This window comes from Quercus lobata, chromosome 10 (assembly GCF_001633185.2).
Source record: "Quercus lobata isolate SW786 chromosome 10, ValleyOak3.0 Primary Assembly, whole genome shotgun sequence".
Taxonomy (NCBI): Eukaryota; Viridiplantae; Streptophyta; class Magnoliopsida; order Fagales; family Fagaceae; genus Quercus; species Quercus lobata.
This window is the reverse complement of record NC_044913.1, coordinates 35,382,810-35,396,522: the sequence shown is the minus strand read 5'-3', so window position 1 is coordinate 35,396,522 and position 13,713 is coordinate 35,382,810. Positions and strand designations below refer to the sequence as shown.

Genomic DNA, 13,713 nt, shown 5'->3' with positions numbered 1-13,713 from the left:
TTCATTTTTCATAATAAAAAAGGTCATTTACTCACCAGTGGATATGGAAATTATTCTAAATATATCTAGCTTAATATTTGATCCAATACATATCAGTCCATTAATTACCACAATTAAAAAGAATAAAAGAGTCTCTCTTATTTTTTTTAATGTGGAATTAAATATTTTAGTAACTCCTAATCTTTCATATTAACTCCCATATTATATTTATGTTATAATATTTATTCATTTTAATTAAATAATATTAAAATGCTCAAACACTTATTTTTTTTAGACTTCATTTTAATCTGTAATTTAGGTGTACTTTTTTTTTTCAATTTACATTTTTATTTTATGATTTTTCAAACTTTCTATCAATGACTTATTAATTAAACCAAAGACTTGGCTCTTATACCATTTTAATGTGCTCCCCTCATTATATAACAATGGTGTGAATCATTAGTGTGGTCATTTATCTATTTGAAAGAAAGAGAAAATAGAGTCCGAATGTTCATTAGAGCAATCACACAAAGTGCTTGTAAAATAATAATAATAAATTGTGAAATTTACAAAATTTTGCCACAAAACTATCCATATTAGTGGGTGTATAAATGTGCATATTTGCTACAGCAACCGTGTTACATGTAAATATACACAGTTACTGTAACCATTTGTTAACAATAAAAAGTGAGAGAAAGACTGAATAGTCTATATATTGATGTATGTGTAATAATGTACAATAGAGAGCCTTATATAGGCTAGGTATGTGTGTAGTACAAGTAATAGGAGTAAACTACAAGTACTATATACTGGGCTAAGCCCAATGGGCTAAACTAGTCTAAACTATACACTAACATTCCCCTCAAACTCGAGGTGGCAAGGAGGAAGCCAACTGGAGTTTGGATATAAGATCTCGAAGACGACCAAGCGGGTGAGTCTTGGTGAAGATATCAGCAGGCTGATCAGTAGAGGAGATGGAGAACAACTTGAGATTTCCTTTCTTGAGATGCTGGCGAGTGATGTGGTAGTCGACCTCAACGTGCTTGGTGCGTTCATGGAAGACACCATTATAAGCAATGTAGATAGCACTATGATTGTCACAATAAAGAGGAGTGGTAGTAGGTTGTGGAACATCCATGTCAGCCAAGAGCCAGTGAAGCCAGACAAGGTCGCAAGTGGTGTCGGCAAGGGCATGATACTCAACCTCAGTACTGGAATGGGAAACCACATCCTACTTCTTGCTACGCCATGAGACAAGAGAAGTACCTAATAGGAAACAGAAACCTATGATAGAGCATCGATCAGTTGGATCACTTGCCTAGTACGCATCTGAATAAGCATGAAGCTCGAAAGAAGATCGAGAGGAGTAATGGAGACCATGATAAAGTGTTCCATTGACATATTAGAGAATCCAAAGAACAACAGCATAGTGGACAAAACGAGGGGCATCCATGAACTTACTAACCATACCCACGACATGTGAAATATCCAGACGAGTAACAGTGAGATAGATTAGACTAGCAACCAATTGACGATAGTGAGTAGCATTGGATATAGGTTCTCCATCCAAGGGTGTGAGCTTTGCATTGTATTCTAAGGGAGTGGAAACAATCTTATTGTCGATGATACCGGCTTTGAAGAGAAGATCAAAAGCATATTTAGTATGGGAAAGATAGTATCCATCAGAGGATGAGGTAACCTCAAGTTCAAGAAAATAGCTGAGAGTGTCCAAATCTTTCATCTCAAAATATTTACTAAGGAAGTGCTAAAGAGAGTGAATACCTGCATAATCATCTCCAGTAATAATCATATCATCAACGTAAAGAAGAATAAGAGTGATACTAGCAGAGGATTTTCGGACAAAGAGAGTAGTGTCATAAGGACTCAAAGTGAAACCCTGCTGAGCAACAACTGAGCTAAACTTTTCAAACCAAGCTCGAGAAGCCTGCTTAAGGCCATAAAGAGCATGGCGAAGGTGGCAAACTTGACTACCTGAGTGTGGATAGCTAGGGGGTGGTTGCATGTACACTTCTTCGTGGAGGTCTCCATTGAGGAAAGCATTCTTCACATCCATTTGATAAAGAGGCCAACGGCGAGCAGCAACCACATCAATGAGACATTTGACAGATGTAAGGCGAGCAACAGGAGCAAATGTTTCCTCATAGTCAATGCCATACTCCTGAGTAAAGCCCTTGACAACTAAGCGAGCCTTGTATCATTCAACAGATCCATCAACCTTGGTCTTGATCTTGTAAACCCACCTACAACCTACTACAGACTGACCAGGAGGCAAATCAACCATATCCTAAGTGTGATTCTTATGAAGGGCATCTAGTTCTTCGTTCATAGCTTGTGCCAAAGAGGTTCACTATGGGCCTCACGATAGGTGTGAGGTTCATAGAGGGTGGCAAGAGCAAAAGAGCAGTGATAATCAATGAGATAAAAGGGAGGAATGCTTACCCGAGTGGAACGACAAAGTTCAGGACCAACAGGAGACTCAGGAGAGGGTGGTGCCATAGGATCCAAGACAGGCGGGTCATATGCCAGGGACAGAACCGGAGATGAGTCATTTGGAAAGACAACCAATGTTGAAGAATCCTCCACAAGTTCAGGATAGAGAGGGAGGAAAAAACCAGTAAAAATGGGAGACTCTGAGGAAGAAGATGCAGGAAACTATTGAAGACTCATGAAAGGACGATGTTCCCAAAACTCAACATGAAGGGAGACACGAAGGCGATGAGAAATGGGATCATAGCAGTGAAACCCCTTTTGAGATACACCATAACCATGGAAACAACAGAGACGAGTATGAGGCTGGAGCTTTGTTCGTTCATAAGGAGGAAGAGAGACAAAGCAAGCACAACCAAAAACTCGAAGAGAGGAGTAGTCAGGAGTTTGACCATATAGAAGCTAAAATGGTGATTTATTGTGTGTAGTTGGTTAAGGAAACTGTGCGGCCTCACCCCAAAAGCGCTCAGGAAGAGAGGCAGAAATGAGAAGGGAGTGGACAACATCAAGAATGTGACGATATTTTCGTTCTACACGACCATTTTATTGAAAGGTGTAAGGACAAGACCGCTGAGGAAGGGTACCATGACTGTCTAAAAAGAATAGGAAAAATTTATCATTATAATCTTGAGCATTATCTAATCAAAAGACTTTGGCGATGTGATTAAATTGCGTTTCAATCATTTTATGAAATGTTTGGTAAATAGACACAAGCTCAGACCTATGGTGAAGTAGATAAATCCAAGTATATCGAGAAAAATCATCCACAAATATGACAAAATATTTAGATCCCCCCTCAGTGGGAACAGGTACAGGACCCCAAATATTAGAATGTATATGATCAAAAGGGGCAGAAGAAAAGGAGTCACTTTTATTAAAGGGTAATTTTGTTTGTTTGCCAAAATGACAGGAAGTACAATCAAATTTTTGAAACTGAACTGAACCTAAATGACCTTGAGAAGCTAATAATTGAAGACGAGATAAGGATGGATGACCAAGACGAGCATGCCATAGATCAGGTGAGGAGGTCGTAGTGGTAGCAGCTGTAGAAACAACTTGTGAAAGAATCTTCAAGTCATGAACCTCAAACATGCGACCAACCTTATGGTCTGTCCCAAGCACTTGACCCATCCGGGGATCCTGCACATCCACACCATGATTAGTAAATAGAAGATCTACGCCTAATTCACAAAGTTGACCAACAGAAAGCAAATTGAGGGATAACTTTGGAATATGAAAAGTGTCACTAAGGGATAAACAAGAAGAAGAGATTGTTCCTTTATGACTAACAGGCATAGGAGTTCCATCAGCAATGTAAATGGTGATTGGATGTTCTAAGGGTGTCTTATCAGAAAATTGGGATTTATCAGGAGTCATATGGTTACAACATGCAGTATCAAAAAACCAAGGTTGTTTACTTGAGGTGACAGAAAGGGCAGTGGAAGTGCGGAATAAAACTTGTTGAACAACTGCCTCAATATCAACCATAGTAAGTGAGGAAGCCAAAGATGGACCTGTAGGAATCGATGGATCTGAAGGATATACACCAGCTACCCGAGGAAGAGAAGCTTTATTCTGCTCTTGCATAAATTTCTGCAGTTTGCGACAAACAGAGATGTCATGGCCTTTGGCACGACAAAACTCACAGTGAGTACCTTTGGAAGACTGAAAGGTAGGACGCCTAGAGTTTATTCGTGGAGGAGCAGTGAATGCAACAATGGAAGGCTATGGAGAGGGTGTAGCCAATACATGATCAAATGATGACATGTGATGAGTAGTTTAACAATTCTCCTCAGAAATGAGCTCCTTGACTGCAGCATCAAGAGAAGGAGTAGGAGATCGGCTAAGCAGAGAAGCCCTAGTAGGCTCAAAATCCTCACGTAAACCCATCATGAAATGCATAAATTTACGGCGATCCCCATATTTGACAAAGAACTCAATGTCCTTAGAACACACTAATGGAGGATCCGCAGCAGAGAGTTGTTCCCACATAGTAGAAGTCTGAGAATAAAAATCAAAAATAGACTGACCTGTCTCTTGGCGCATTTGATAAAACTTTGATTCAATATAGAACTCCAAGCTTGAATCATTAGTACAATTATAGCAATCGGCCAAAAATTTCCAAGCAGCTTCAGCAGTCTCAAGACGAGGAAGAAGATTATGAATAGAGGGAATATAGGTATTGGTAAACCAAGACAAGATCTTACTCTGAATACTCTCCCATTCCTCTAGGCGTTCTTCATAATCATCTGTTGTAACAGCAGTCTTGGAAGACTCTTTAGCAGCTGTGGCTTTGGACTTAGGGTTTGGTACTGGCTTAGGAATTGAACCAGTCACATATCTCCATAGTTTATGACCCTTGAGAAAAACAGTCATATTCGAAGACCATGCATGATAGCTAGTAGGACTATCCAATATAATGGTGATAGGACGTATGATATCTCGTTCATTTTATTGAGCCATAATGAAGAAAATAACCAAAAAATGAGATTTAGAGACCTCAAATGCAGAAACAGAGCCCAAAATCAGAATCTACATGAAAAATTGAGCAAGACAGGTCCTGTTGAAAAACTTTGACTTTGGTCAAAGTAACGGTCAACAGTCTAGTCAAAGTCAATAGCTCGGTCAACGGCTCAGGATGCTGACGTGTGCTGACGTGGTAGTGTGACATCACCCTAGGGCTAATGTGGCAATATGTGAAACAGAGCAAGCATGTGGGGCGCGTGGGAAGCGCGTGAAGGCCCTATTCCTGGCGCATGAGGTGCGTTAGGGGCTGTGGGTGTGATAGCGGTGACTCGCTTTTGACAGCGACTACTAGATGAAGGCGAGGGCAACAGAAGAACGCCGAAGATGTCCACAAGAACCAAGAAGTCAAAGAAATGGCTCTAATACCATGTTAACAATATAAAGTGAGAGAGAAAGACTGAATAGTTTGTATATTGATGTATATGTAATAATGTACAATAGAGAGCCTTATATAGGCTAGGTATATGTATAGTACAAGTAATAGGAGTAAACTATAAGTACAATATACTGGGCTAATCCCAATGGGTTAAACTAGTCTAAACTATACACTAACACCATTTATCCTTCTTTTTTATCTCTCTCACCATTGTGTTGACACCTCATTTTGCAACCCGTATTTAACCTCACCTAGAGAGTAAAAGGGTAATTTTGCCTTGGAAATATGCATCTTGATCCTGGCCATTAAATCCTTAATCTCATTTTACCAAAATGATCTTGGTGTTGTAACAATCAAATTGACTGGTCATAAGCTCTAATCGGACCACTAGATTGAAAGTTATCATCAAATCAAGTTTTAATGGTTGGGATGCACCATCACAAATTGAGTCCGACCATATGTGATTATGAACAATTGATTTCAATTAGTTATAAGTATAATCAATTTGATATCAATGATGTGTCATAATTTGATTGGTTGGGACTACATTATATGGTAGGGTTGCACACACCTAATAAACTAGATAGTTAAACATTAATTATTAAATGAGTAATTTGTGCAATTATCTTTAAATTAGAGTAAATTTAGAACCAATTAAGTCTGAAATGGGAGTGATTGGAGCCATTTAATGTTAATTGGGAGCTAATTTGGGACCTATTAATGTTAATTGTGCTGAAACCATTTTCTAACAAATGACCTCTGCTCACCATTTCATCGATATCTTTCAGAATATTTTGAATCTGTGAATGAGGTTAATTTTCCCAGAAACTAGACATCCGGGGCTTTAATTTGAGCACAAGAATGAGACAATTCCGATAATAATTGAGTCAGATATGATTTTTCAAAGTTGGCTCTACAAGCTGTTACAATAGCTATAGGAAAACCGAACTTTGTTTGCTTCTCACTCTCGTCAATCTCCTCATTTAATGCACCAAATTTCCCCAAAAGCTAAAATGAGGTCTAGGTTCATGATTCTTTATCAACCCTCATTAAATGGCCTTCCATTCATATTTTCTTCACCACTATAAACCCCTCCCCTCCTTCATTTTAAAGAACACAAAAAAAACCCCTCTCTTGAATTCTAGTGAATTTGAGTAGTCTTGTCATATCTTGGTCTTCTTGAGACTTAAGGTATTGAGTGAGATTCACTCTTCCTTTCCTAACTCTTTTTTTTCTCCACTTTTAGGACATCTACCAAGAGTTTCCTCCTCCACCATATGGATCTTGCATGAAAGTATAATCCATTTCCCTAACTTGTTTTTTGTGTTGCCATGATGAGAATTTAAAATTAAAGCATGATAGTAACTATTTAAATTCTCTTGAATATGTTTGAATATTCTTAAATATTCTTATGTGTTCTTCATGTATTCTTGGTTGTTCATCACTTGTTCATGCATAACACTAGCTTTGATCTTAAATTCACATCAAAAAACATGAAAAAAATGTCTGTTTAGTAATTCTTTTAAATTCTTGAATCTAGGATATCACCATCCACACACATTCACTAGAGTTTATTTTTCAATCCAAATGTCATGCTTGATAAATTGAATTAGGGTTTATCACATGCACACACATTAAATTCAACATGTAAATTGATTGACATATTAGATGATGTGATATGAATGTTGGCCACCATAGTCTAGAAGACCGGTTTCACCAGGCAAGGTGGGTGCCTAACACCTTTCCATCTTGTAACATAGCCTCCGAGTTTAGATCAAGGATTAGTAGATCAAATATTTATCCATTTAATTTTTGATGTTTAGATTGTAACTAGGAAACAAAGTCATATACTTTATCTTAGATTGTATCTAAGACCAAAACCATGTAATTTCCTATGATCAATGTAAATTCAATTTCAAATAAATAAAATGTGGAATTTTTCAATTATAGTTTTCTTATTTTTCCAATAATTAAATAAGTAGCGACTCCATTGTAAAACCCTTAATCTAAGGGGGAAAATATAATTAGTCGAACCTCCATTTTGAGAGACAATAACATGACTCCACCCATTCATGTGGGTTTGGCCCAACATCATAAAAAAAGAGGGCCAGGGGCGCGGTCTCTCACACATTGCTCTTGTCTGACCCCAACCACCACCACCGCCACCCACCAAAAAACTTATGGCCTATTTGGAAGTTTAGAGATGGAGGGGAGTAAAGGGGAATGGTTCCCCTCCACCTTGTTTGGACGTTTTTAAAATTAGTAAGGGGGAAGGGAGTAATTAGCCTTTCCCCTTGTTTGGATGTTTTAAAAATTAGGATGGAGAGGAGAGGAAATGATTAAAATAGACAAATTTACCCCTATTTGAAAATGAACTTGCAACATTAGTCTATTATTAATTTAGAAATGGTAAATTGAGAAATTTATCTAGTCAATAATTTATCTACTTTACTCTCCCTTCAAATCTCTTCAATTTGGGAGAATTAAAAATGAGGGGTTAGAGGTGATCAAAACCCCTCCAAACTCCTCCCTCTCCTTCCTTAAAAAACTTCCAAACAAAGTAATTGAATTACTCTCCCTCCCTCTACTCTACTCCCCCTCCTTTTTTAAACTTCCAAACAGGCCATTAATTAACCCAAACCCTTACCAAACTTAACTCAAAATCAACCTAATAAACCAAAATCAAAACCAAACCAAACCCAACAAAAAACTTATGAAAAACCCAACAAAAAAAACCGACAGTATGTCATCAAATCTACCACTACTGTCGTTGGATTTGCCGTTGTTGTTATTGCTACCGATGTCACCTTGCCTTCATCTATGGGTATCTGGGTTTGGGATATGAGAAAGAGATGAATAAAATAGAGAGGTAATAATAATAATAATAATAATAATAATAATATTATTATTATTATTATTATAAAATAGAGTGTATGGTGTTTTTAAAAAAAATAATTATGTAAAATATAAAATTTAGGTTTTTATACTAAAATAAACAAAATTTATATATATATATATATAAAGGAATCGGGAAAACTGATTTAGTGCCTTCAAAATCGAGACGGAAATGAATCCTAAAGAATCTAAAAAGATGATTAGCCATTTTCAAAATCAAGTTATTGGATGTCTCATTGATGGTGATAGGATTTCCAAGAATTTAAAATTTGTCCGACGTCTTATTACTTTTCCTTTTGACTTTTCCATGTCGTAATTATGGCTGTCATTATTTGTGAAAGGGTCTCCACTAATGTAAATTCGATTGCTATTGGTTTCTGTTAAGAAAAAATAAAAAATGAAAACAAGATTCAATGGAGGCCAAACCGAATGCTTTTTCTCTTTTTTGGTTGCATCTTAAAAATACTGTCAAGCTGGGATTTTAGCATGACTTTTAGTAGGGACCGAACCAGTGGATCCAACTTTTAATGGAAAACGATTTTAAAGCTCTTTGCTTTGAGTTAGCAAATCAAATATTTTTCAAAGAAAATAACGACAAGTCCTAGTTAAAATCTTTATCTGGACCTAAGGATTCTGGAAAATCTGATCGTGTACTTGAATTCTGAAGTAATACATACCAACAACCAAAAAGAGATATATATTTGTTTAAATAAAAAAAAAAAAGGAAAGAAAGAGAAAAACTGTGATGCAGGTCATTGGAGCAGAAGGATTTTTATAAAGAGAGGACTTCTCATATTCTATAAAATTAACTATGTCGATTTGATTAAACTAAGAATATTGAGATAATCTTATCAAAAAAAAAAATTTTGAGATAAGAGATTTTCGTATAAAAAAAATTTCTTAATTTTTTTCATTTTTGCATAAATCTAAGCTTAATTTAATTTCCCTTCTTGCAAATTATTGTCCATTTTTATTTTTTCAGAACCATTTTATAGGAGTAGTTAGTTGTTGACGGTGTTATTTATTGTTATACCCTTAGTTAAAACAGAGATTAAAAAAGAAAGTGACTTAAAATAAGTAAATCAGCTTTAAAGTAGACAAATAAGCTACCATCCAATTTATGAGCCCAAAAGCTATTCAGACAAGCTGTGTGCATATATATATGGACAAATTAGAGTTCCTTATATTGCCAAACGACATATACATATGGACCGACAACATCAACTTCTACCTTGTTCTTGCATAAGAAGGTAGTAGTGCTACAGGGATCGAGCGAGCGAGCAGTGTAGTGTACATACACTGTTTTCTTATTATATATATATATATATATATATATTAACTTTGGCTACAATTGATATTCTTATATATATATATATATATATACTGATCAATCAATCAAACAAACTCCTTATTTCCATTCTCCTCCACCTTTCCCTGCCCATAGTTACACATAATAAAGTCAAGGTTGTAGAACACAGGCACCATTGAAGCAAAGCATAAGAAAACTAGGACAGGCCCAAAAATCCAAAGTAGAAGAGGAATTGCTGCATAGAATAGCCTATTGCCAATAGTGTTTAAAAGAGAACCCTTCTCTAAAAGCTCAGTCAAATAGTCTGCAGTAACCATGCACATAGGGTCTTGTGGGACACAAATGAGGATGCACACTTGATTTAAGAATCTAATCGATAGGGAGTGGCAGAAGAATGAGAAAAGAAAAACTGTAAGGAGTGCTACATATTTTAGTGCCACCATAAATTCCCCATGTGCCCCATAAATGGTGTCATTGACAGGTTTTTTCACACTGTATGTGCTGCTTATTACTGCTCCTAGACCAGCACTGACCAGGATTGATGTAGTAGCCATCAGGGTTGAACCCATGATCAAGTTCCGGAGGGTTTGAACTGCCACAATATTCTTCCTATCAATGTCCTGCAAATTAAGGGTTTAAATTGCTAAGTACGTACATACGTGAGCCATTGCAAACTTTTCCATGAGTAATTAATGCTGTTAGGATTGCTACAAATTAATTTTAGCATATAACTTTTACAATTAGTTGAGGTGTCACCGATCACAAAACATAAAAATAATTCAGATACTCACTTAATATATATGTCACTAAAATCCACTCATTACACTTCTTGTCATATGAGTTTAAAAATCATATGTAATAGAACTTATAGCATTTTACTATATAAATATTAAAAATTGATTTGTCATCAATCGTATAAAATTTATTTATTATATTGTTAAAGAAACATCAATCACATTCATTCCCGCATCTTGAAACTATTTAGAATTAACACATAATGATAAAATGAGAGTTCCATGTTGGAAACTATAATTAATAAAACATTTTTAATTACCCTAGATGCGATGATGGTGTTTCAAGTTTATTGTCGAGAACAAATTTTATCCTAGTTGTGGATAAAGGTGATAAGGGTTGGCTCTAGCTGTTTGTTTTCATTATAAAACAATGATAAAGGATCGACTTTTAACAGATGGTGGTGATTGTGCAAATAAAGAAACGTTTACAATCAACATCACACACCACAGACATAGATGGTATTATTGAGCCACTTTCATAAAATTATGGGCCATGTTACCTTTGGGCATTACAATAATTCATTTTCATTTGACATCCACTATATGTAATTTTGAGCTCAAAGAAAATAATTTTTTTGCAATTAACTAAATATTAAATCTCAATATATTTTGGAATAAGGTTATATTAATGAGTGTCTTAAGAAAAAAAATTAAAAATGAAAAATAGTTAACAGATGCCTTAATAGTCTTGATTTAAAAAATATTTTTATAAACTTTTTATTGAAAAAAAAAATTAATTTTTATGACAAATTTTTATATATTTCCATTAAAAGTGATATTAAAATTTTCATAAAATGGTTTATTAACAAATACCCTAAGAACACCCATTAACCAAGCCCATAAATATATGTTGATGAGTTATAATTTTTTTTTTTTTTGAGAAACTTATAACATATATTTTTGTATTAAAAAAAACAATTGTCAATAATTTATTAGTTTACCAACACAAATTTATTGTGATTATATGTATTTATCTTGACATTTGTGCATCATTGAACTTTATTAATGACAACAATAAAAATATATAATTTAAGAGAGTGTTAAATACATCTTAACTTTTGCCGTCGGGCGCTAGTTAAACAAAAGCCACATATGGAAGTGAAGTGAATGATATTTGGAAAAATTTAGACGTGAAACATATATGGAGGCTAGTTTATCTGTTTTGAGCAATGATAATTGAGGACTGTGAGATAGCAAACTGTTTGATAATTAATCCAAAGAGATGACGGGCAGCAAATTAAAGATAAAGATGAATGAGAGAAAGAAAGAGAGAAGCATGAGAAATCGCCTTTTAAAAACAAGGGGAAAAAAAATGAAATATCTTGCGGGTGGGCGGGTATTTTGTTCATAAAAAAGGACTTTTGTGAGCTCTTTGGATTATATATATATATATATATATATATATATATATATATCTAATCTGCATACATGCACATGGTAGAAGCGATGCCAAATTCCTAAATATTCTGATAACTATAATGATTTGAAGTTTATAGTGACAGATAGAAGCAGATTGCTAAGGAAACAAAGATGCCCTTAGTGATTTGAGAATTGGCATAATAGGTAGAAGGAATCTTTATTGCCAACTTTTGGTCACAAAGTAGCGTACGATGCGACTATTATTAATTCCACTCAATATTAAAATCTGTATCATTTCTTTAAAGTAAAATAATTTATTTATTTTAAAATCTGTGTCCTTAGTTGATATGATAATTGGCATAATTTAGGTATTGTTGGCACGGTCATGTTATCCTTAGTTGATATATATGCCTTATTTTTACTCAATTTTATGAAATCATTCTTCTTAATTAAAAACAAACAATTTCATGAGATAGATACAAAAGAGTTAAACTTTTCAGGATTTTGGAAAGACTCAGTCTCAATTAGCAGATGATGTGGATTCAAATATGAATGACAAACAGAGCAAAAAACCTAAAGATATAATAAGTAGGTTATCAAAGACTGAGAGTAGGATAGCAATTCTTCCAGTTGATTTGGTTTCTAAGGCCACAATTAGTTGTCTAAAACAGACAGTGATAATCAAAGAAAGTTCAATGTGAGAACATGGTACTGGGTTTGGAAATCGATGGAAGATTTGAAAATAGATGTATTAGTTATAAGTTAGTCTTTAGTTTGAAAGCTGATGAGCAGAGTTAAAAGATTTTGTAGAGAACAAATTGGACGTGTTAGGATTGTTGTATAAAAATGATGAAAGCATGAAATTAAGGTGATACCTTCATCATGGCCCCGACCCAGAAACGTCTTCCGTGTGCATTTCTTCCGATTGTAGTTGTGAAAGGCTGTGTCCGAACCTTATGCCATAGATAAAGATGATAGGAAATGGTTAAGAGAAAACCTAATGGTACAAGGATCACATCCAAATAACATTTCCTCCATTCCATCTCTCTCTCTCTCTCTCTCTCTCCCCTATTTGAATCGATAATTAAACATACAATACACTTATATAATCGTAACTTCATTTCTGGGTGGCGTTTGATTCGTGGAATCTTGATAAGATTCCTATAACTTTTCCAACAGTGTAATCATATATTGCATTTAGTGGAATCTCACTTTTCATAAATATCACATTTATGTACTCAGTATCTGGTTGGATCTGACTTATGGCGTCTGCATTTCATTTCATCCTTGCGTGTTTTCTCTTTGTTTTTTTTTTTTTTTTTTTTCCCTAGACGCAACTTTTGACTATTCTTACTTTTCAAAAATATCACATTTACATACTTAGTGTGGATTTGACAAAAATTATTTTTGCCAACTTATTTTACAATTTAACTCATTTTTGCTATTATTCATGGACATTACTGCACTTTTTGGTATTATTCATGGGTCCCACTATACTATTTCAGTTAACTTTTACCTTTATCTACAGTATTTTCAGGAAAAAGTTTTCAATTTCAGTAAAATAAGCAGATCCCAAACTGACCCTTAGTGGGAAAGTAATCATCAGGTTAAATAGTGATAATCTAAGATTCCCACTAGATAGATGAAAATGTGAATTTTTGTAAAATCAATCAAATAACCTTATATGTACATACATACGTTTTCACAATACATACACACATATTTATAGGTGCATGCATGGGTCGGATTGGGCAAGTTGAGGGTAATATTTTTAACAAACCCGCCAATGGCAAGGTTGGAAAATTCCAATCAGTCATCGACCCACCAACCTACAAATTTGGCGGGTCGATTGAAAATCTTAACTGTTTCAACTCGGCGAGTTGGCAAATTCAATTGACTAGATGAAATTATTTTAGTTAAATTGGATAATTGTTTACTCTCTCAAATAAAATTTTATTTTTGATAGG

The 13,713-nt window shown here is 34.9% G+C and overlaps 2 protein-coding genes across 2 annotated transcripts; both read right to left on the bottom strand.

Moving 5' to 3' along the window:
• Positions 1-4,266: 4,266 nt before the first annotated feature.
• On the bottom strand, positions 4,267-4,863 carry LOC115964677. The gene has a single exon (XM_031083940.1). It carries the CDS (start codon positions 4,861-4,863, stop codon positions 4,267-4,269), a length of 597 nt encoding a protein of 198 aa, XP_030939800.1.
• A 4,804-nt stretch (positions 4,864-9,667) lies between these two features.
• LOC115966092 lies at positions 9,668-12,806 on the bottom strand. The gene is made up of 2 exons (XM_031085431.1): positions 12,622-12,806; positions 9,668-10,213 (listed from the first exon to the last, which is right to left on the bottom strand). Exons 1-2 carry the CDS (start codon positions 12,787-12,789, stop codon positions 9,680-9,682), a joined length of 702 nt encoding a protein of 233 aa, XP_030941291.1. The 5' UTR covers positions 12,790-12,806; the 3' UTR covers positions 9,668-9,679.
• Positions 12,807-13,713: the final 907 nt, after the last annotated feature.